The 24240-nt window shown below is 43.8% G+C and overlaps 1 protein-coding gene across 5 annotated transcripts in view; it reads left to right on the forward strand.

Moving 5' to 3' along the window:
* Window positions 1-24240, forward strand: part of GNG12 (G protein subunit gamma 12) — a 338055-nt gene that overhangs the window by 311836 nt on the left and 1979 nt on the right. For all 5 annotated transcript variants that reach the window (XM_069232461.1, XM_069232463.1, XM_069232460.1 and 2 more), the window contains one exon: window positions 1217-1323. In XM_069232461.1, the coding sequence (XP_069088562.1) occupies window positions 1231-1323 (93 nt within the window). In that variant the 5' untranslated portion in view covers window positions 1217-1230. The remainder of the gene's footprint in view (window positions 1-1216; window positions 1324-24240) is intronic.

Genomic DNA, 24240 nt, shown 5'->3' on the forward strand with positions numbered 1-24240 from the left:
TTGAAATGTGGTGAAGCAACCATTGCATAATGAGGATCAGTGAGGCGTGAACAAATGGAGATTTAACCATCCATTTATTGCAATTTTAGCATTTCATGGCAATATACTGATATTTTATTGAGCCTAAAGAATTGGTGATAAAACCACCAGCATCTTCCTGCCGAGTATTCCATTTCTTTGAAGATTCACTCCAGTAGGTTTCACCTGCTGGCACTAAAACCCTTCTTTGCCAAATCACTAAACAGTTGACAGAAAAACAAATGTTTCAGCTTGTGTAGAAATGCAACCATCCGTTTTAACTGGCGAGTAATAATGTGCTTTGTCTCGAGCCAACCCAGACCAGGACACTACCAAGACGTTTTTGTGGCCGGACTGAACTATCCCAATCCAATCTCCACTGGTTTACCAGTACTCAGCCATCAGATACCTGCAGGCATTCAAAATGGAGAGTCTGATAAGTGTGCAGCCTTAAGTAGACAGGCAATGGGAATCCAGCAGTGACAAAATTGTATTGACTCCCAGCAGGATTTAATTAAAGATGTTTGCTTGATATACCAAGGTTCGCTTGGTAGTGGCCCTCTATCTGAGATGAACATGCAGACGGTCTAGTTTGTGCTCAAACTTACTTGTCCAAAGAAGAAGCAAGTCTGGAATAACCTGCTGACCCATACTCGGAATGAACTACCAGGCCATCCGTTTCTGAAAACATGTCTTAAGGTGGAAGTTTTCAGGAGGGCTTACTGAGTACATATGGCATCTGCGGGGAGTATCTTTCCATAAGAAGTGAGATGAATGGGTAGAGCGTAACATATAAATGACACTTGAAAATGACATCCCTCTCCTCTCGTCTCCACTTCAAGTTCCCTCACATTTTTCCCATCCTCAGATTTATTCGCTCTTCTCTATCTTCTCCTGTAACCTCACTTCGTTCCTTCCAATTATACCTCTTCCCAATCTGAAACTCTTGTTTTCTTTCATAACAGATGTTTTTTATTTTAAAAACAATGCAAATAAGTGTTGTCAATTTGTGTTTAACATAGTCAGCTTGTACATTTTGAATACTTTTCGGCCTCTATGAATTTGCAGATGCAGAGTCAGTGCATGCCAGTCTATGAACGTACGACACAAAAATACAATGCAGACCTGTGGTCATTTAATGTACTTTTCATCACCCTTTTAAGAAATTAGTAACTCATTTGTTATTGTTTAAATTCAGAAAATCCCTTGAAGATGTCTGCCAAAACAACCAGCACAAACAATATAGCACAGGCAAGAAGAACTGTTCAGCAGTTAAGAATAGAAGCCTCAATAGAAAGGATAAAGGTAAGCAAAACGTCTCATTATTGTATAAGTATATATTTAATTACACTTGATTATTCCAGTCACGTAGTCAAGATGTCTTTTGTGTTGCAGTTTGATGGGATCTTTCATGTCTGAGATGCAGAAGTCTTTTAAAACAGTTGCTCTCCAGGATCTCTGTAAAATGATTGCTAGGGTATGTTCAGGTCGTGCACATTTCCTTAAAACGTATTCCAGGAGCGCACCAGGAACTGTTATTGTACAAGCTAAATGTGCATAATAAACATCCAGGTGTAGCTTAATCTGTGTACACTTGTAAAGCATTTTTACTAAACGAATCCCCTTGTAGTGCTGCTCTTGAAGGGAAAAAAACTAGCCTTTTCTCCTGGTGGCAGTTCATAAGAGACAAAAGACATAAAAGAATGTCGTCAGCGCAGTGGTGAGCGTGTTCTCAATTCCTGTACAAAAGAGAAATGCCAGCGCCAGAGACTGAGAACAAAGGGAGTTTAGGATATTGTTCCATCTTTCGATACCCAAGAAAGAGAATTTCCACATTTTTGAGTTTTATACTTGGGTGCTCGCTGAAGATTATATTATGCAACCCAATATGTGTCATCTAAGATCCTGGCGTTAATATCTAGAAGTATATGAAGGGATGCTTTTATGGACCACAGCATTTTTAAATTTTTCTGCAACTGGGAACCAGTGTGGGTTGACCAACGGAGACTCTGATGTGTTTGTCTTTCCACAAATTACCAGCCAACTGGAATGCTGTTTTAACAAGTTTTATGGAATCTTGTGGCAATCCTATCTAGACAGTATTAACCTATTACACACGGGTCAAGACTATGTTGTACACTGTTTTGTTGTGCCTACTGCCCACACCCTAGGTACTTTTTAGCTTTGGTTTGAAAGCGCATCTGTCTGTGTCACCTACTGTTAGCTATACTTTAATAAACATATAGAGTGGGGGTTGGCTGTAGCCCAGAGTACTGCTGTTGGTTGTTTTACAGTCTTTTTCTGATTTCCATTACAAAGCATAAGGAAGTATTTTACGTCTAAACAGTACACTCTTTCGTTACACAGGCAGAGCGGATGGTGGAGGCAGATGCATAACTGCATTACTCAGCATCTAGTGCAGAGAAAAATAGCCCACCTGGCTCAGTGTGAGGCTTCTTTATGGCAGTCTAGGCGGGACAGAGTGTTGTGGAGAAACCTGTGAGTGGGCAAGAGGTTCTCTGGCTACCAAAAGCAGCTTGCTGATGGCACGATCTATCAGTAGCATACCCCACCTGAAGCCCACAAGATGGCAGGCAATGGAGCAGTCCGTGATGCCGAAGTCTCAGACAGGAGAAGCCCCGAAGAGCTGACTGCTGCCGATTTGAATAGGAGATCACATGTAGCTGTCTATTGCTGCTGCTGAGCCATCAGAAGCCCAAGAAAATAGGAGATGTTGAGCTGCTGGCTGCTTCGGAATGGTGCAGGCTGCACCAGTAATCAGTGTCTGCAGTCTTTGTTTCTGGATCCAACAATGAGTGCCTGCTTGGTGAGGCAACTGCTATATTACGAACAAGAAGGATGTAGAGGGACACTCTTAGTGTCTTGGACTACAGGTGGACTCTGTTTGGGCCCCAGTGTGCCTAACGCTTTCCTACATTGGCAGGCAGAAGAGGGTGAACATACCCACTGAGGGTTGAGGTGCGCCGGTGAACCTTTGAGAAAGTATATTTTTCATGCATGCGGTATATAAATAAAATAATCCTTTTTAATTCTGATGTTAGACAAGGCTTTTTTATTTTAGTAAAATTGCAACTATAAAATATTTATTGATGGGGGATTTGAGTTAGCTCCCTTACTTCATTGACCTGTTGTTGTCAGTCACATTTTACTTCCTGCCTCTAAAGCATGCATTGGCTCACCTCAGCCATCATCTAATTTCACTGTGAGTGACGCCATTTTGCTCTTTCACAAGGAGCGCATCTGCACACTAACGCTGTAGATACTACAGATTAGACGCACTGTCCTACATTTGCTATGCTTCCTTAATAAAATGTTTGCAGGGAGCTACAGTTTGCTTTGCTTCTTTTTTTCCTCGGTCTCTGCTTTGGAACATCAGTGTATTAAGGTACTGTTCACATTGGTCAACTTCCCATTTTATCTTTGCAGAGGCATAATTTAGTTTTGGGTTGTTTTGGCACCTTGCCTTGGACTCTTTCCAGGAATATCTGTGTGCAACTGCGGATCATGGATTTTGCATTCTCTTTTTGAACATTCATCTTGTTTTTTGCTGGAGATAGCACACTCTCCCTGCTCCTTCATTTCAATTCATCAGGGATGCAAAGCCGAATTAAAACCAAGCAGGTCTTTTGTTCTTCCGTTCCAAATGAGTATGGATAGCACTTCACAGCCTGATTATAACCATGTTTGGGGGGAATGGTCTGCTCTGGCCTGTTTTCTTTTTTCTTTTTCTTAAACCCTTTTATTAAGAAAAAGCTTTCATGGTTGGTTTTCCCAAATCCCTTTTTCTGATATCTAGGGCATCGGGCTCATCTTCCGCCACACTGGCCGTTTAGTTTAATCATGTGCCTTATGTATTTTTGTGATTCGTAGTCAGTGTATCTAGTATCTTTGTACATGGGTCTGTGTAGACCCTAAATAAAAACCGCTGAGACGTGTTTAAATAAAAATTAAAATCGAAAAACATTCATAAAATAAATTGTTAATCTCGAATGTATCCACCTGATTCTGTTCCAGTGAACTCTGCCTTTTTTTTCCTTTGGACATATATCTTCTTTTTTTTTTTTTTTTTTTTTTGATCCTCATACATCTTCCAAATTTCCCTCACATAACCAATAGGGGGGGGGAGCGGCAGCAAAGGTTCTCACCCAACTGCTCTCCTCCCAACCCTAACCTCGTCACCCCTGTCCAGGACAGACGTCCCATCCAAAACTCTAGTGCGGGAAGCAGAGGGAAGGATATAATCATATGATCACATCTGTTAGAAATGGGGTTTTTGGTTGGCAGTCAGGTTGCCCTCTGTCCAAGCAAGAACCCTCACTCTAGTCAGGGTAAGTCACACACAATCCAAAATCAGCCTGTGCTCACCCTCCGGTAGCTTGGCACGAGCAGTCAGGCTTAACTTAGAAGGCAATGTGTAAAGCATTTGTGCATTAAATCATACAACACCATGGCATAACACCACAAAAATACACCACACAGTGTTTAGAAAAATATATAATATTTATCTGGGTATCTTCAGGTCAAAACGATCAAAGTTGCAATATGAATTTGTAAAGATATCACTGAAAAGTGATATAAAGTGTCTTAAGTCTTTAGAAAGTAAACAAAGTCTCTTTCAAACACAAAGTACCTGGTTTCTGGTGGAAAATCTCCTCAGAGGGCCACAAAGGAAGAGGTGCGTGGAAAAAGGGTGTGTGCGTCGATTTCTCCCCAGCACACACGGACTTGCGTCGTTATTTTCCACGCGGGGAAGTCGAGCGTCGTTTTCCGGCGCGCGGACAGTCTCTTTCTGTGGGTCGCGGGGATTACCAGATATCCCGGGTCTGTGCGTGGATTTTCCTGCTTGTTTTCCGTCTGCGCGTCGTTCTGCGGGGCTGTGCGTCGAAGTTTTGATCTCACGGCAGGCGTCGCGTCGATTTCCCCTGCGGAGTCGGGCGGCGTTGTCCTTGCGAGGCCGTGCGTCAAAGTTTTGATCTCACGGCAGGCGTAGCGTCTTTCTCCTGGGAAGCCGGGCGGCGTTGTCCTTGCGAGGCCGTGCGTCAAAGTTTCGATCTCACGGCAGGCGTCGCGTCGATTTCTCCCGGGAAGTCGGGCGGCGTTGTCCTTGCAAGGCCGTGCGTCAAAGTTTCGGTCGTCCCGAAGGCGTCGCGTTGATCAGCGTCGGTGTGCGGCGTTTTTCTTGCCGCTGAACAAGCTGTGCGTCGAAAAGTTCGGCGCACGGAGCGTCCAAGAGGAAGAGTGAAGTCTTTTTGGTCCTGAGACTTCAGGGAACAGGAGGCAAGCTCTATCCAAGCCCTTGGAGAGCACTTTTACAGCCAGGCAAGAGTTCAGCAAGGCAGCAGGCCAACAACAAGGCAGCAGTCCTTTGTAGAAAAGCAGACAGGTGAGTCCTTTGAGCAGCCAGGCAGTTCTTCTTGGCAGGATGTATTTTCTGGTTCAGGTTTCTTCTCCAGCAAGTGTCTGATGAGGTAGGGCAGAGGCCCTGTTTTATACTAAGTTGTGCCTTTGAAGTGGGGGTGACTTCAAAGAGTCTCTAAGAAATGCACCAAGCCCCCTTTCAGTTCAATCCTGTCTGCAAGAGTCCCAGTAGGGGGTGTGGCAGTCCTTTGTGTGAGGGCAGGCCCTCCACCCTCCCAGCCCAGGAAGACCCATTCAAAATGCAGATGTATGCAAGTGAGGCTGAGTACCCTGTGTTTGGGGTGTGTCTGAGTGAATGCACAAGGAGCTGTCAACTAAACCTAGCCAGACGTGGATTGGAGGGCACAACAAGATTTTAGTGCAAAGAAATGCTCACTTTCTAAAAGTGGCATTTCTAGAATAGTAATATTAAATCCGACTTCACCAGTCAGCAGGATTTTGTATTACCATTCTGGCCATACTAAATATGACCTTCCTGCTCCTTTCAGATCAGCAGCTGCCACTTCAACAGTGTATGAGGGCAGCCCCAATGTTAGCCTATGAAAGGAGCAGGCCTCACAGTAGTGTAAAAACGAATTTAGGAGTTTTACACTACCAGGACATATAACTACACAGGTACATGTCCTACCTTTTACCTACACAGCACCCTGCTCTAGGGTTTACCTAGGGCACACATTAGGGATGACTTATATGTAGTAAAAGGGGAGTTCTAGGCTTGGCAAGTACTTTTAAATGCCAAGTCGAAGTGGCAGTGAAACTGCACACACAGGCCTTGCAATGGTAGGCCTGAGACAGGGTTAAGGGGCTACTGAGGTGGGTGGCACAACCAGTGCTGCAGGCCCACTAGTAGCATTTAATCTACCTGCCCTAGGCACATGTAGTGCACTCTCCCAGGGACTTGCAAGTAAATTAAATAGTCAATCATGGATAAACCAATCAGTAGTACAATTTACACAGAGAGCATATGCACTTTAGCACTGGTTAGCAGTGGTAAAGTGCCCAGAGGTCAAAAGCCAACAACAACAGGTCTCCTACAAACTTTATAACGGTCAAATTTATGATAGTGAATTAGAGAATTGTTCCATTCGATAAAAGTAGGGGGGACAGGGCTGATCCATTTCCTACAAATCTCCGTTCTCACCACAAGCATCATATAAAACAACAGTTTAGCTCCATCTCTACCCATCTTCTGTGTCTCATATGAGCAGCCAAACATCACAATCGAAGGTCTTACCTTTGGGCTTGAGGGAAGAATGTCATTAATTGCATCCCCCACCTCTTGCCAAAACGTATGAAGTAAAGGGCAGTCAATAAACATATGTAGATCAGCTGATGCAAAACCACACTTCTTATTCCCCACCACGTTATCTTGTCTCAGCCTGGACAATTTTTTGGGAGTCCAGAAGGCTCTGTGGATAGAGAATAGATGATTTCTCCTTAACGCAGCGGGTTTAACAGTGTTCTACAACAGTGTAGTAGATACTTGCCAAAGGTCTTTAAGCTGCGGCTCCGGCAAGCACTCCCTCCAGATTTCTTCCGGGAGGTTAAATTCCCCATCCACAATATCCAACATCAGCCAATACCATCTCGCCACTTCATTCTTCATTGAGATGTCCAGCTGCATCTGGTCCACCAGTCCATTAGTACATCCCACTTCCTCTGTTACATTCCCAACACAGGACTTCATCTGAAGGTATTTAAACTTAGAGACTTTGATAACCTTAATATCGTGGTAGGAAGAGGGCTGTCTAAGTTCACCATTATAACAAAGATGTTTCCATTGCAAAAAAACCTGCCTCTTTCAGGGGAATAGCCAGGGCATCTTTAGTCCACTCTGGGGAGCCAGGAGAGTCCCAAATCGGCGCATATTCATTATAATATGACAACTTCGTGATCTTCCTCGCCTCATACCACAACACTGCTCAATTATATAATATCTTAAATCAAATTTTTTTGAAGAACTTCGGATCCCCAAACTTATACAAGAAACTTCTCTGGACCGCCTGGCCTTCCATCATAGGAGTTAACACCTGCCCCAGCTCAGAACGGTGAAATGCATAAAAACTCTGTCTTACATTTTTTTAACAGATATGCCCATGCATAGCACTGTATATCAGGAGCTGCCAGCCCACCTTTTTCTTTCTTTCTCCTGAGCTTTTTCCATGATATACGAACATCTTTTGATGCCCAAATGAAACTACTAATTTTCCCCTGCAATTTCTTTAAAGCAACCTGGTTAAACATTAATGGCAATGCATTGAAAATAAAAGTTAATTTAGGGACTATCACCATTTTTACCCATTAATCCGACCTAAAATAGTTGGTGGAAGATTTAGCCATTTCCTCAGTAAAAGGTCCACCTCCCTCATAACCCGAGCAAGATTTATTTCCACCATTTTACATATATCATGTGTCACCGTAATCCCCAAATATTTGACTTCTTTTTTTTACATTCGCTACCTCATCATTTAGTTCCATATTCCATGCCATAATTTCAGTCTTTTGATTGTTAACCGCATAACCAGAAATCCCCCCAAAATCCTCTGTTAACTCTTGTAGAACTGGTTTAGCCTGGCTTAGATTCGCTGTATAAATCACTAGATCATCCACATATAAAGAGATCTTCTTAACCAGGTCTCCACACCGGAAAGGCGGTATTCTCTTATCTCTCCTAATTCTGCAGGCTAATGGTTCAATATAAAGATCAAATAATAGAGGGGATAATGGGCACCTCTGTCTCGTCCCTCTTTCTATCTTTACTGAAGGAGTGAGCACACCGTTAACCAAAATTGTTGCACTTGGGTCCTGATAGTTGTTTTTTTCAATATTCTAATAAATTGGCCTCCGATTTTATATGATTCACAAACCGTCATCAAATAACTCCAATTAACCCTTAAAATGCTTTTGTTGCATCCACCATTACCACCGCCAAAGGCATATGCAATGACGAAGCTAAATCAATCGACCCTACCAATCCCTGTGTCAATTCATGCATATGCCTACCTTTCAGAAACCCTCTCTGGTCTGTATGTATGAGTTTCCCCATCACCATCGCTAATCTATCAGCCAGGAGTTTAGCAAAGGTTTTATAGTCAGAGTTTAACAGTCATATTGTGCACTATGAATCACACTTCCTAGGGTCCTTACCGGGCTTTAGAATTAACATAATAATCGCCCCTTTCCAAGAAGGAAGAAGATTCTCATCTCCCCCCATAATCTTGTTACATAATTGCTTCAGAATTTTTAAAATGCTGCTACCCAGAGCTCGATAAACCTCCATCGGTAACCCATCTGTTCCTGATGCCTTCCCCAATTTACCTGCTGAGATGACCCTTTCTACCTCACTTAGCTGTACCGGTTCATTAACCATCCTTCTCTCCTCTTCATCCAGAGTCGGTAACTCTAATTCCCCAAGCCACTCCTTCAATTTCTCCTCCGATGGCTTCAAATCCTCTGTATATAAGTCCTTAAAGAAATTTTTAAAAAACTCATCCACCTGCTCAGCGCCTTTACTAATCTCACCCGAGTCCTCATCTCGGATTTCTGTCACCCGATTCCTGACCCTATCTGATTTTATCTTCCAAGCCAACAATTTACTGCTGTTCTCACTATACTCTAAATGCATCACCCTATTAGCTTCACATCTCAATCTAACCCTGCGATCCAAAAGAGCTGCCAACTCCAGACTAGCTGTCTGAAGTTGCTTAAAGTTGTCCAACTCTTCACCCTGTTCCTTACTTAACATTCCCTGCTCACACTGTCATATTTGAGTCTCCAGCCTACTTATTTCTTCGTTATATAATTTCCTCCTATATGCAGCAATCCTAATCAGACATCTCCTCAAAAAGGCCTTAAATGTATCTCAAACTATCGCTAAGGGAGCTGAACCCATGTTTATTCTAAAAAATTCCTCTGAATCTGCCCGCAATTCCGTAACCACCTCATCTTCCAGAAGCAAGGTTCTGTCTAGAGTCCACCTTTTTCCCCTCCTTTTTGTTGGCAACCTAAGAACTAAACTAACCACCAAGTGATCTGATAAATGGGCCCCAATATGTACAACTGACTCAACAAAGTCCCTCAAACCCATATCCAACAGGAAATAGTCAATTCTGGACTGATGCTGATACTTCTTATTATAATAAGAGTAACCTCTCTCTGACCCCCTTTTATCCCTCCAAACATCATATAACCCCCATTGGGACATCATTACCCGAATCCAACCCTGCATTTTCTCGTTTACTTTGGACCTACTACCCGCTGAGCTATCTAATTCTTAATTCAAACATTGAAATCACCTGCCCATATTACAGGATCTAAATATTGTAAAAGAGAATCTGAGAGTTCCCTTAATGGGCCTACATCATCCCTGTTAGGACCATAATATCCTACCAAGGTAAAGCGATATTCAAAAGCAGACAGCTTCCCCACCACCCACCTGTCCGAGTTATCTATGGGGCCCTTCCAGAAAAGTAATACTGTCATGTTTCTTAATTAGAACAGCCACTCCTTTACTACCACTCAAACAATTTGAGCTGGCTATCTGCTGGACCCACCCGCATGTCTTAAAAACTTCAAAACATTCCTCCCTGGAAAGATGAGTCTCTTGTAAAATCAAGACATCGAACAGGACATCTCTCAAATATTGCACCAACCTTTTCTGCCTACTCTTTACCCTGAGACCATTTACATTCCAGGACAGGAGTCTCAAGTTCTTTATTGCCATTTTCCAACATCCAAACCTCCTACCTTCTTACACCCCACCCACCCATCCCTCCCCCACCCCCCAGGTCCACCTACCACATTGAGGATCTTTTTTCCCTGTAATATACTCCCCACCCAGTGGTCACCATCACCGCCACTCCCTCCCTTCCCCCCCCCAAACTACTTACACCAAAAATAATCTTTTTTACCACTATTATACATCCCACCCAGTGCCCCCCTCTAAACTCCTCCTGCACCCCACCCAATCACCCTACTCCCCTCCTCCCCTGGGGACCCACCCAAACATTGTCCTGACCTAGGTCAGAGGAGGATCACCGCTCCGAAGTTAGGACATTGCCCACAAAACCTCCCTACCAGGGGAACACTCCAATCTTAGGTTAGACCTGCCTCATTCCTGCCCTCTTTCTCAATTTTCATAATCAACTTGTCCACCTCCTTCCAGCCGTAAAATTATACATCTTATTATTTACCATAACTTTTAGAGACGCAGGAAATCTCAACTGAGCTGTAGCTGTAGCCCCCAGTTTTTTCAGAATATCTATTCTTTTACCCAGCTCCCACTGTTTGTTCAAAGTCACAGCCGCAAGGTCTGACCTGATTTCAAAAGGGGAACCGTTTACCATCAACGATTTCTTTTTTAGTGCCTGGGCGAGAATATGTTCCTTCAAGGAGTATGTCTGAAAATAAACTAAGATTTTCCTTGGTCTGACCCTGTTGGGAGGCATTTTAGCCGGAACCCGGTGCACCCTTTAAATATCTTTAACAATGTCTTCCTCTGATATTTCCACATTTACCTCTTGCTTTATCAGATGCGCCATAAACCCTTTTAAGTCACCTTCTTCCAGCCCTTCTGGGACCCTGAGAAACCTCAAATTATTTCTCCTCAGATTATTTTCCAGGGATTCCATTTTAGCCAGAACCCTAGTTTCTTCTTCTTTTAAATATCTTATCTGCTCCTTATTTTCTTCCACTGCCACTCTTAACTACCCCACTTCCTCCTCCAAAGCGGCGGTACGACCTGCCAGATCATCAATTTTCTTTCCCAAATCTTCACAGAGACCCCTTATCTCCACCTGATTGGCATTAGAAGTCTCAAAGCCACTCTTCAGTTCCATAGATAATGCTTTTAACATATTCGCAATTGATTGCCCATGATCCTCTCCGACAGGTTGGGAAATCTGCACTACATTCGCTTCTGCTTGCCTCTCTAGGGAATTCACAGGAAGAGGGTGCTGTAACACACTTCCCCCATCCACCCGGAGGTCTGAGCCTCTACCCTCTGGGCTAGCGGCAGACTCTAATCTGTCCATTTTGTCCAACTCGTGCGTATTCGTCCCTCCGGCTAACACCCTGGGAGCGCCCAGCAGTAATCGAAAATAAGACCTAACTGAAGGGGTGACACGAGCTCTCCTGTAACTCAGCCCACCAACACTCTTCGCATCCAGTTTCCTTATAACAGAACTATTAATTTGCTCTGTTTTACTTCTCACAAAAGAAGATTTCTGAGGGGGGCGCGGGGCAGACTTTCAAATTCAACTCTTTTCTTACTTTTCTTAGCGCTATGGAGGGAATACGCTACTTGACCAACACCATTTTTAAATACCACCTTCCTCCCTTCTTTCCTGAATCCCACCTGCCCCTTTACCCTGTCCACCATAAGTTCTAAAAAGAGTTTCTACAGCATTTATAACATAAGCCTGAAAAAAGCCTTCCAGTCTTGGTGCTTTCCTACCAGACTCAAAAGTCCCCAAGTCCTCAGCTCGCTGAACAATCCTAAAGCACCTGTTCTTCTTCCTTCCACTGGTATCTACACTTGTGCTGGCTCTTCCTTGATTTCCCCGGAGGGAAACCCGAGCCGCTGCCTCTCTGACCCGGTTGAGTTTCGGGGAGGCACACTGCAAAGGAGCAGCTCCGTGCTCTCAGGAGTGCTGTCTCCCCACCAGCTCCCTCGTCCATCGCAGCACCGCCGGATCAGAAAACAGGGAAAAACTAACCCCTTCAGTCAAGCTTGTCAAGCCCGGCGAGCCCCCGGTAAGGCTTGCATTATTTTTACATTATCTTTTCAGGAGTGGCGCCCTCCTCGACGGCCGCCATGTTCCCAGCCACCTAGCTCGTACATATATCTTCTAATAAAATACCCTGCCACAAACTTTCCTATTTTAAGTCCCAATCAAATGTTGATCCATATATTTAGTTCTAAGAAAAAAAAAAATCATGACGGCGGAACTTATTTCCTTCAATTCGAGCCCTCTTGAGTACTGTGCAGAATATGCCCCCTTGCCCTTTGTATAAAACCGAATATTTAGAAATTCAGTGTAATTGTATCAGTTGTGTGCAAACTTTATCATAAACTCATTTTAAACCCATGACAAGTGTGAAATATCTTTAATGGAGTCTTCATCTGTGTGTGAGTTTTCTAACCACATAGGTGGGGAAAAGCCTTCTGCTCGAACTGCACTTTTTAAGGTAAAACACATTCTGACATAATTTGTGGATAATGTGTTCAGGAACTATTGACATTCTGGTGAAAATAGCCTGAGGCTGTTCCTTAACCTCCCCCTCTCTCCTCCTTTTAAAATGAAACAAAAGTCACTGGTTTCCCTCCACTCTTCTCATTTATGTAAAATGTTGGGATGCACTGTGCAGACACTTAAGTATCTATAAACCAAAAGTAATTATTTTGTCTAAACCTGTGTTTTTTCAGTGCTTACGGAACACAAGACCCCTATGTTTAGATACACAATTGCGCCAGTAGGGGGAAGAAGAGCTTTGCGTACCCAAGGAATGGAAAGAAAATCAAAAAAAAAAAATATATATATATATATATATATATATATATATATATATATATATATATATATATATATATATATTATTATTTTTTTCACACTCACACGTACAACGCCCATAAAAATGTCTGTTGCAGAGCCATACTAGGACATCATTAATATCTAGTCAAAGAAGCAATACGAGTTTTGGACATTCTTGAAGATCCTTGGGATTGTTTTAAAAAGGGCAGTGTATGGTCTATAGGTTTTAGAAACTCCTTAAGATGCGTGGGATTGTTTTAACAAGATCCTCGTATGCTCTACAGGTTTTAGACGCTCGTGAAGATCCTTGGGACTGATTTAAAAAGAGCAGCGTATGTCCCACATGTTTAGATACTCCTGAAGATCCTTGAAGTTGTTTGAAAAAGGGCGATGTGTGACCTACAGATGGTCTTGAAGGTCCTGGAGGAACAAATCACATTTTTGGAATAAGAATCGTAATTGTGCGGAATTACAATAGTTAGCTTTCACACAGCCTACTGCAACAACCTAATTTCTGTGTTTTTCAATTAATTGTTGTTGAATGCGCTGAAGTAGGCAGCTGCAGGTTTTGTATATTAGCATACAGAAAGAAGAACCAGCACTAAGACTGCCTTCTTCAGGGTGTGGATATTTTGTGTGTATTGTGCTGATCATTGAGTGGGCCAGCTAAGTTGTCATATAGATGATGGATGGATGAATGAATCGGACCATAGATGGATGAGTAATTGGGTGCATGGATGAGCAAGTGAATTAATGAGCGAGTGAATGTATGATTACAACTAAGTGATGTTAGTGGCAGAAGGCTAGCCTTCATTCCCATCAGTGCTGTTGCTCACTCACCCCCTACATTAACCCATTGTTCAGTCCAGGCTCCCAGACACGCAGTTCTTCACCCACATCTACCCATTCACATAACCCCAGAATTCAGTCAGACACACTAACCTACCCATTAATTACCAATCACTCTCTAACAAAACAGACCTATTTGGTTTGCCATTGTTTATTTCACCTTCCCCTTCTTTACTGCTGGATTTCCGAGTGCCCAGGCCTATGGCACGTTTATGCGTCACACATTTGTGGGTGGGCATCCATGACACTGAATATGTACTTACAAGGTGTAGCATCCACATGAGTCTAGCATAAACGAAAAATTGAAACAGAAAACAGTGGAATACGAAAGAAAAAATTGAGAGATACTCAGTGAGCTGGACGACAGGAGTGCAGGAGTTGAGTGAATATGGCAGAGAAGATCCAGTTCACGGGAAGCAAAGCCAGGAATGAAAGTACAGACCCCGGGGGAGGCGGGAACAGAAGCACAAGAGGTGAATAAGCCATATGAGGCAAAACATGGAATTAACCATGACAAAAGAGGCAGGGTAAAAGGTGACAGTGATTTGGGCAGTGGTTTTTGCGTTTACATTTAGCCAGTTGCCAGCGCAGTTGATCTGGTTTCTGCCCACCAGCGAAGGGGATTGGGGAAGTTCTGAGTGTCAGATAAATGCATGGCACTCTGGGCACTCTCTTGATATGATGTGCCTCATAAGGGTCGACGTCCATGCAAAGACCATCACAGGCCCCAGTACATGTGTCATGTGTTCCATAAACTTTGAAACTTCCAAAAGCAAGAAGCTGGAGTAGCCGCTGCAAGCCTACAACACTGCTGAATCTGTCTGCACTGCTGTTCAGAGTAATAGCCTGTAATCAAATCAGGTTGAATGTAAGAGCTTTCAATAATCTCAAGCATGAATGATAATTAAAAAAAAGAAGTTTATATAGAATTCCAAATTAAAGACCTCTAAAGGAGAACTGAGTTGAGAAAAGGAAACAAAAACCGTATTTGAACGTGGGTGTCATCTTAAATTGGAAGCATAATTCATTGCGCTCATTCTTCCAAGTTCCCATTGATTCCATGGCAAATTGTTTACCACCTACTGTGTCACCTTAGGGCTTGCATGGATATTGTTTAAAAGATGGCTCTTCAAAGTTGGAGCAGGGCAGAGCACGAGGTGAAGGGTCTATGGCAGAAAGAAATAATTAGTGAGAGGCTCCTTTACGGCAGCCTCGGTAGGGCAGTGTGGAGCAACTAGTGAGCGAGCAGGAGGTGCTCCAGTCACCAAAAAAAGCTTGCTAATGGCATGGTCCATCAACGACAAACCCTGCCTGAAGCCCACAACATGGCAGGCAACTGAGTAGTCCATAACGCTGAAGTCACAAAGACAGGAGAAGCATGAGAAGCTGGCTTTGGCCGCTTGATTAATGAGGTTGCGTACAGCTGTCCATTGTTGCCATCAAGACCAGGCAAATGAGAGATATTGAGCTACTGGCTACCTCAGGAGGGTGCAGGCTGCAGTCTTTGCACCTGGATCCAGAAGAGCCTGCTTGGTGAGGCAGCTACCACAATCTGAACAAGAGAGATGTATAGGGACACTCTTGGTGTCTTAGACTGCAAGTGGAATCAGTTTGAGTCCTGGTATGCTGACACTATCCTTTATTGGCAGGTTAAGGAGGATGAACATACCTATTGAGGGTTGTGGTGCGCTGGTGAGCCCTTGGGAGAGTCAGCAGGATCATGTTGGAGTTATAGCAATTGGGCCCTGATGGTGAAATGAAGGTGCAGTTAGCAACTGCTCCCACCTTCTGCAAATGAGGGAAACTATGGAAAGCTAGTGATTTCCTGCACTGAGGATGCTTGGAGGGTCATTAGGGGCTGTTGGTGGAACTATGCAGGAGAGTGGCAAGGCTGTCCACTCAAAGGGTGAGATTTTGTTAACAAGTACTTAACATTCAGACAAGGTAGTGGACAGCACAAGAGGAAACAACCTATTTGTCAGACCTGATAAATGGCACCTACCAAGTGATGTGGTTCAGGCCCAGAGGGAAATATGTAGTGATCCAAGGATTTCCGTTTGTCAGAGGAAAAAAAGATTTGAAGGCTACACCGGGCAGGCAGTATCCAATGAGATGCAGGAATGTCTTTCCATGTGGGAGAAACTAGTCCGTACAAAAGCTGAAAGTAAAAGACTCCACTACTAAAGATTTTCTTCACCAGGAGCGTGCCAAGAAGAATGAAGTGGCAACACAATGCAGAAAGCAGGAGGATGTGAGACACTACAGGAGCCACATCTTCTAGCAACACCAAGAGCTTCTGAGGGAGGTTTTTTTTTCTTGAGATCGGATATTGTGGCAATCGGCAAGCATCTTAATCAGAGCTTGAACGAGTTGATTAAAGGCATTACTGATGCGAGTAAGAGTCCACTCCCTTGAGGAGACTCCAGATGACAGAACCTTTTTTTGTGTTTGTTTTGAAGCATAAATTCAGCGAGCGCTAAAAGGGTTAGCAGGTGTGTGAGCTGCCATCCAGAAGGATTTCTTACATGCCTCCTTCAGCTACAGGTATTGAAATCAAGAGTCACCCCTCGTTGACAATGTACTGTGGGTGACTGAGATAGCTACCAGGAGGTTGGTTCCGAATGATATTCTGACTTTGAAGATGGGGAACTGTTCAAGCAGAGCTTTATTTCCAGTGCCTTCTTCACCTTTTAACGGCATGACCAGGCAGCTCTTCCAGCTCTCTTCCTTGTAACCTGCCGAATAGTGACTGACTTCAACATAGAGAAACATAGATGGGGCATCCAATTTAAATTCTCTTCAATGGGCGGGATTGCCTGTCTTCAAATCTCTCTCTCTTTCTTTCTCTCTCCCTCTCTCTCTTTCTCTTTCTTTTTCTCTCTTTCTTTTTCTCTCTCAGGTCTGTGATATCCTGGGCCTCAAATCTGCATCAAAGGAACCCACTGAATCAGAACCTGATGTAGCTCTTTTGGAGATGCAAAGAGTAAGCTCTGTCAGAGCAACTCCTCCAGAAGACTGATGATAGACGCTGAGATATGTTTTGCGCAGTCTGATGAAGTAATGACTCTGAAAGAGTCCTAGAGGGTGTTCTTTTAGTGGGCCTCTTTGGGAGGAAACAAGTGTGGGTTTTAAAGAACTTTGCTGACTGCTCTGTTGTGGTGCACAGAGTAAGCAGTGAACTCCTAATGTTAATATAACATACCTATACTTTAAAAATATTTAGTGGACCATTGTCCTATTGTTCGCTTCTTCTTCTTACAGTTTTGAAGCTATTCATTATCGCCCAAAGTTAGGAAATGAGAAGCGTTGCTTGGCTTGTTGGGAGTGGCTTAAGAATGGGGATCACTCCAAGCGGTGTGGTGAGGGTGTGAGAAATTGGTTTACTATCATCCATATTGAATAATCACAATGCTTGTCTGGGTGAACCCTCCAAGTCACTAAACTAACCTGCACTTATCCCCCTGGCAGCTCCGGCACTTAGTGCAGTGTGTAAAGTATGAACAGTAATAAAGTCAAAATACAAGGCAATAAAAATCCCAAACCAACTTAAAAAAGAATAGAGTAAAATGTAATATTCAGAATTACATAAAGGACGAAAACTTAGTAAGGGGAGTTGGAGAGCACAAAGCGCCAATGATGGTGAATGTTTGCTGTAGACCAGGACCTATGTGTAATTTCTGGCTGACCATGATGGAGTGCTGGTTGGCTATAGCAACCAGGGTTGTTCGGTCAAAGATTTGACCTTTTGATTTAGTCTTTTAAGTCCCAGTCAACCACAGGAGTACACTTCTAAACCCACAGGAACTCAGGGGAGGCACGTAGTAACTCATAAGGTATCAGGCAGCAGCCAACACCAGAGTCCAGTCCAGGCCCAGTGGCTACTGGTCAGCTGGGTACTTCAAGGAAGATGTCTCTTGAAGCTTTTTGTCTCCCTGTAGCCACACAGGGCGGCAGCCAACTGACCCTTGGAGTCCACTTTATCCTGGGTACAAGAGGGATCAGGTCAAGTCCTTAAGGTTGCCTTTAAGGTTACAGATAGCAGGTCCAGCCCTCTCCTGATCTTCTGAAGGCTTAAAAAGTGTTCTGCCTTGGCTATAAAGGGTTGAACCTGAAGCCATGCTTACTTTCCCACTGTAGTGGGTGGCACACTAGGTGCTGCAGTCCACTATTACCACTTAACTTCCAGGCCTAGGTTGCACTTCATAGTCAAGTTAAATATACCAATACAGAACAGGCCAATTTAGAGGCAGATTTTTACCACGATCCAAGACTGTGAATCATTAAAAGTGCACTAGTTGCCAGGAGACCATTTGACTAAATCCTGAGACCCAGTGGAGCGGACTGGCCAACATCTCTATCAGGGACAGAGAAGCTTGGACCCACAGACTATAATAAAATAGATAAAAGTAGCAGCCGCATAGAGGGGCGGCTTTGGTACTGGTGAGTCAAATACTTCTTCCCCCACCCCAAATGGTGATCAAGGGACCCGCACTGCGATCTAAACACTCCGACTCCAGAGTGAGCAATAAGCCGAGCCTGTGAGAAGTGAAGTAGGAGTGTCCTCCAGCGACACATGAATATGCCATGCCATTTCTGTTCAATGACGCATGAACAGAAATTGCAAGCAAACCTAAGGGGCTACTGGATTGCCTCAAAGTGCAGACCATACGAGGGGCCTGGACTCTAATGTGAATGTCTGCCTGGAAGCAGGGCTCGCATAGCGAGATCAGTCCTCAGACATAGACCGCATCCATTCCTGAACCCTTATGATCTCCAGTCCCTCAGCACTGGTAATGGCTCTCAACTAAGCCTACTCAAACCACCCTGGTAACCACAACAGTAGCCATAGTCCCCCCCCCCCTGGGCATCAGAGAAGCACTGTCCCCAGGACACCATATGTGACTAGGGCTTGAAAGCCTCAACTTCCTTTCATGTCCACAGGGAATGAACAGAATTGAGGGCAAAGGGATGAATGGTTTGATCTTCACTGAAAGAATACATCCTGCAGTACTTAGCGCCGGTATGAAGGTGCCCCGAGTGACATAGTTGAACTGGAGTACAGACACAATCCCTTTGCAGGCACCCAAGTCTCCCATGGACTTTCTTGCAGTGCCCTGAAACACTGCTCGACTATGGACCAAGCATTCCTATGTTCATATGGGCCAAACATGTGTCTTATGGACATGCCATGGCACTGAGGTAAGCCAAGGGACAAGCGTTAATGCAGGAGAACAATTGTGAAACCATGAAAGCCAGTCCCCTGTGGTTAGCCATTGCAGCACAGCTGTTCATTCTGTGGGGAGGGTCCTAGTCCACACAGGAATCAGCCCACCTCTACCCAGCGTAGGTGATCTATTCAAATCTATGACTACAACACAGGACCTGTCAGGCCCACCAGCGCTACAAGAGGCTCTGGTGGGATTCTCTGGATTGTATCTGTAACCACAGCATCTACACTGGGCACGGGCTACACTGTTAACAACTAGTTATATTATTCTAAGTTGCCTACATTCAGTACCCTTGCCGGGAACAAAGACAGCCTATCAGTAATCATTTGAGGCCTTGTCTGGTGGGTCCACACAAAGTGCTAGTAAACCAAACACAATGACAGAGAGCACTCTAGACACTGTCTTCAGAGAAGTCATTAGTATGAGCTCCAGGATTATCACTTTTAACACTACAATGGTAGACATGGCAACAGGCATCAAACCTGTCAGGACTGACCTTACGCATATGTTTCTACTCCCAGATTCTACATACAAAAGTAAGGGTGAACTAAGACAGGCTATAACTCATACAGCCTGACTGGAGCATTGAACTACCTCACTGCAGAGAAAGGTGTATGTTCTGGAAGACCACTCTGTACAGGGATAATATACACCTCAACAGGATCACAGAGAGCATGGAAGAGGACATGATCATGTTCCAACGATCTCTATCCCTACCTTGCTTTAGGCTACATTTCTAGAACCTCTGGAATTTCAGAGGGCGCACAGACTAAGGGCATACCTCTCCCGAATGACAAATATCCTCAGAGCCATCACAGCATGCCTCTTTTGACACCAACACACCAGGCTTGTTCTGCAGGCAGTGAAACAGAAAAGTGGACCATTTTAGAATGAGGGTAACATGATGATGGATACTTCATGAAACAGCTTTCAAAAAGACTTTTCTGGCTTTAAGCCCACGCCTGTGAAAATAAGAAATTACGTTTGGCCTCCTAGATCTTGCGGTGATGATAGTGACCATCCAAGGCCACACTTCGAAGACCTGGAAACCCAGTGTTAGACTCTGTATGTGCAGGCTTCACCCCAGACATCACAATTGAATTCCACCACCGTAACCAAACAGGAGTGCCCTCAACACAATGTTCTGTCTGCTCCTATATTAACGCTACGGCTTCCTTTTATATCAGTACAGACTGTAAGAACTAGTCCTCTGGTGTGATTTTTTTTTTTTCCCCAGCACAAGTCTTGCCCTGAGGCTGCACTTCTTTACTCCCATTCCAACGACATTGCTGGCCTGGGACTATGGCCCATACCCCACCACGAAACCTACAGCTCCCTGTGCTATCAATGAATGCAAATGGCTAACTAGCTTTGTTAAATGGAAAAATTGAAAAAATGCTTAACCATCTGCCCCACCATCAGGCTAACATCATGTTCCTACAAGAGCTACGTTTACCTGAAATCCATAAGTTGAAACGAAGCTGGATTGGCATGTCAGAGGCAGTATCCGCATGACCCCTTAGGGACTCCCAGCATTGGACTTTGTGCCCCTCCTCCTCATAGCAGCCTAGGCCCACTTGAATGTGGAAGCTATAGATCCTTCTCGCTCTTGAATGTCAAAGTTAAGATACTAGCAGAAGTACTTGCAAACAGGCTTCAGAGAGTGATACCCTCATTGATCCATGACTATTAAGTTGGACTTGTCCTTAGTCGCTTCTTGAATAACCCCATGTGAATCCTTGCTCTTCTATTGAGGGGTTCTTGAAGCACAGATGAGGAATTGGTGGCCTAGTCCCTGAATGCAGAGAAGGCCTTTGACCATGTTGAGTGGCCTTACCTCTTCAGGGTCATGGACTGCTTTATACTGGGCAGGACTTCCTTTTAGAAGGTTAGGTGGCTTTCTGTTGGGCCGGTAATGCAAATTACCCACAGAGATCCTTTGCTCCGCATGATACAAATCAGAAAAGGTAACTGTTTTCCTTGCTCTCGAACCCTTGACAGTTGCCATTAGAATGTCTCTTCTTATACAGGGCCTCTCCACTACTACAGGCCTTCCTTTATGCAGATGACATACTGATGACTATGTCCAAGCCACAGATTTCTGTTCCAGCACTGATGGCGCTGCTGAATACTTTCTCATAATTCTCTGGTTATATAGTGGACTAGGAGAACTGTGAAGCAATACAATGCCCATAGCTAGGAAAAGGGCATGCATTCAAGGCGTGTGAATAATGTGGGTCCCTGACGAATGAAATACGTAGGAGTGCTGTTAACAGGGGCTAGCGTTCATGGCTAAGGATAACATAAAGCCCTGCTTGCCAGGGGGTTTATGTTGGTGACTTTACTAGGTGGTCCCACCTTTAACTATCAATGTGGGGATGTGCACAGGCAGTGAAGATAGTGACAATACCACAGTTTAACTATATAATGCTGCTAATAACCATTCCACTTTCCATCCTGACACGCATAGACTTTGACATTGCATGCTTTGTGTGGGATACAGGTAAGCCTTGACTCTTCATGGCTGAACTATATGCACACACAAAGGCCGGGACCACAATCTACTGCACATCGGCAAGTATTACCTAGCTAACCATTTATCTCTAATGGTATTCTGGTCACTGGTGCTACTGGATCCCCTAATGTGGAGACAGATAGGAAAGAACATTCTGCACTGCAAGGCTGACTTAAGAGTCCTCTGTACTGAGCTACCTGAACCCCATGGAAGAAACAACCCAGCAATCCAGAAAATGCTTTGCAGATGGATGCAGACCCGCGCCTCGTTGAAAGTAGACCACTGGCTACATGATTTGGCTCCTTTCTTTAACAATGCAGGTTTCTAGATGGGAGTGCTGATAGTTAACAGATCCAAGTAGAGGGGCTGAGGTATAAATACACTACATCCGATCATTTTGGGGCATACTCTCAAATACATCACTGAATTCAGAATATGGCCTTGGACATGCACAATGATAGCAATACCTTCAAATGTGCCTTTACCGCAGATATAAGCTAAGCAGACATCCACTATTTGTCCATCCTTCACTGATTCTCTCATACTTTGCTAAATGAGATGCTGCCGTGCAGGTGTGGGGGACTGAGGGCCAAGGGATTTAAGGAATGTATAGTATACTGGTCAACTCTAATTTCACAATGCCCATCACTGTGAAACCAGAATCTTTTGGCAGACGTCTGTGAGGCACACATACTCCCTCACCACCTGGTCCTCATTGCCAGACTCTCATGGATCATTCTTCTAAGAAGCTAAGTCTTCATACTTGAAGTTACTCAATAATTGGTACGGGGCCCCAGCCATCGTACACAGAGCAAGTCTGCTACCACAGTTGGACTGTTGGTGGTGTGGGGTGAATGGATGTGATATTTTTACATGTCCTGTGGAGATGCATTAATTTAGTTGGATACTAGCCTGAGGTATGGTCTGGCCTTGAAGAGCCACAGAATATCCGGATTGTTCTGTCTGCCCGTCTTGCTCTCTTTCTTGACATAGCTGGCAGGCCTTTCCCTACCAAACACAGAAAGTGCTGGGTGGTGACAGGATTTGTAGCTGTCCGTCCTACACTGCTTAATGGGTGTGAAACTTGCAGATTGTGGCATTATACGATTTTTGGTACTACTGCCCATGGACTTGAGAAGCCCCAGGACTGCATCTCCCACTCAAAAGAGAGAGTATGCTGCAATGATGGGCTGGGTGGAATGGGACAGAAAGCAGTGGGATGCGGAATTCTACTGCCTGGTTTCTTCCAGGAAAGGTTCTTTTATTTAAAATGCTTATAGGGTATTGCCCGCAATCGATCTGAGTTAAGATATTCACTTAGAGTAGTTCTGTAGCTAAGGTATGCTTTGAGACAGTTCAGTTAGAAATTGTGCTTCATAGCAGTCCAGTTGTATATTCTATAGCACAATGAGTACATCGTGTATTATTTTTTCCCTCGTTATAATAAAGTTTTTATTTTATTTTTATTACTACTTTGTTGTAAAAAAAAGATGATACAAATATATAATCTCTTTACCACCAAACGTCCAGCACTTAAAATTCCTCCATGGATGTCGAACGAGGAGAGAGTGAAAGACAAGCAGCCGTCACTTGACTTCGGGAAAGATTTACATAGCATATGTGATGTTAAAGGTTTTTGTTCTGAAGCTCACCCATTTCGGTGGGGTACTCTGCAGATTGGTTGCTATTCAACCTGTGGATGGCTTGTCGCTGTATTGGAATTCTCCTTATTTATTCTTCATTGCATGGTAGTGAGTACTATGCACCAAGCTAAGCATTCAGGAAAGAAGCACTCTTATGACGCCCTTGGCTCTGCCTCCATACGTCTTGCATTATTAAATTGTTCTTATGTCCCTCTGACATATAGCTCCTTAAACTATAAGAAATATGGCATCTTCTCTAGTGTATCATAATCCTGCCTTTTTCCTCCTTTGTGTTTTGATTATGTTTAAGTGTGTGACTACTAGTAAAAAAAATTGCCATTGAATACCACTAGCTGCCAAAGATTTGTGACCATTTTTTTTTAACCTTTTCACCAAAATATAATGCCATTTGTGAACTTTAAAGGGACAGTTACAGCTATCATACTGCCATTGTCAATGAGACAGCTTTGCCTTTATGATCTGTGAACGTTGCAGAATTCGCCACAAGTGGCAGTTCCTCTTTCAAAGATTTGGTGGGACAATTGGCACAGATTTTGTTCCAGTGACTGGTAAGTCAGTCTGTGTGGCTGTAGGCTTTGTCATTGAGTTGACATCTGAATAGACTAAACTCCCATCATCACCATGGAAATGATAGTATAGTGTTCATGAACAGCTGATCTTTAAAACTAGGGCGAAAGCACTGATCATGGTCATTGGTCATGAGGTATGAAATACATGCCAGCTGTGACCTTACCCTGTCTGTAGTAATCAGAGCAGTATAGCTCACATCCACCTGTGCTGGTCGGAGAGAACCTGCACTCGCTAACGGATATCTTGCTTTCCAACCTCAGAAAATTTGAGTAAGCCTTCATTCTCCGTGAACTCACTAATAAATGCAAAACCCCGAGACCTAGAGCAGGAACAACTTTCTTCTTTGCATAGTTCCATGTGTTAAACAGATAGTCATAAAGTGTGTGCCAAATATGACCTTGAAGACCTATGAAGATCTTTATAGA

Source organism: Pleurodeles waltl, chromosome 4_2, assembly GCF_031143425.1.
Source record: "Pleurodeles waltl isolate 20211129_DDA chromosome 4_2, aPleWal1.hap1.20221129, whole genome shotgun sequence".
Lineage (NCBI taxonomy): Eukaryota > Metazoa > Chordata > Amphibia > Caudata > Salamandridae > Pleurodeles > Pleurodeles waltl.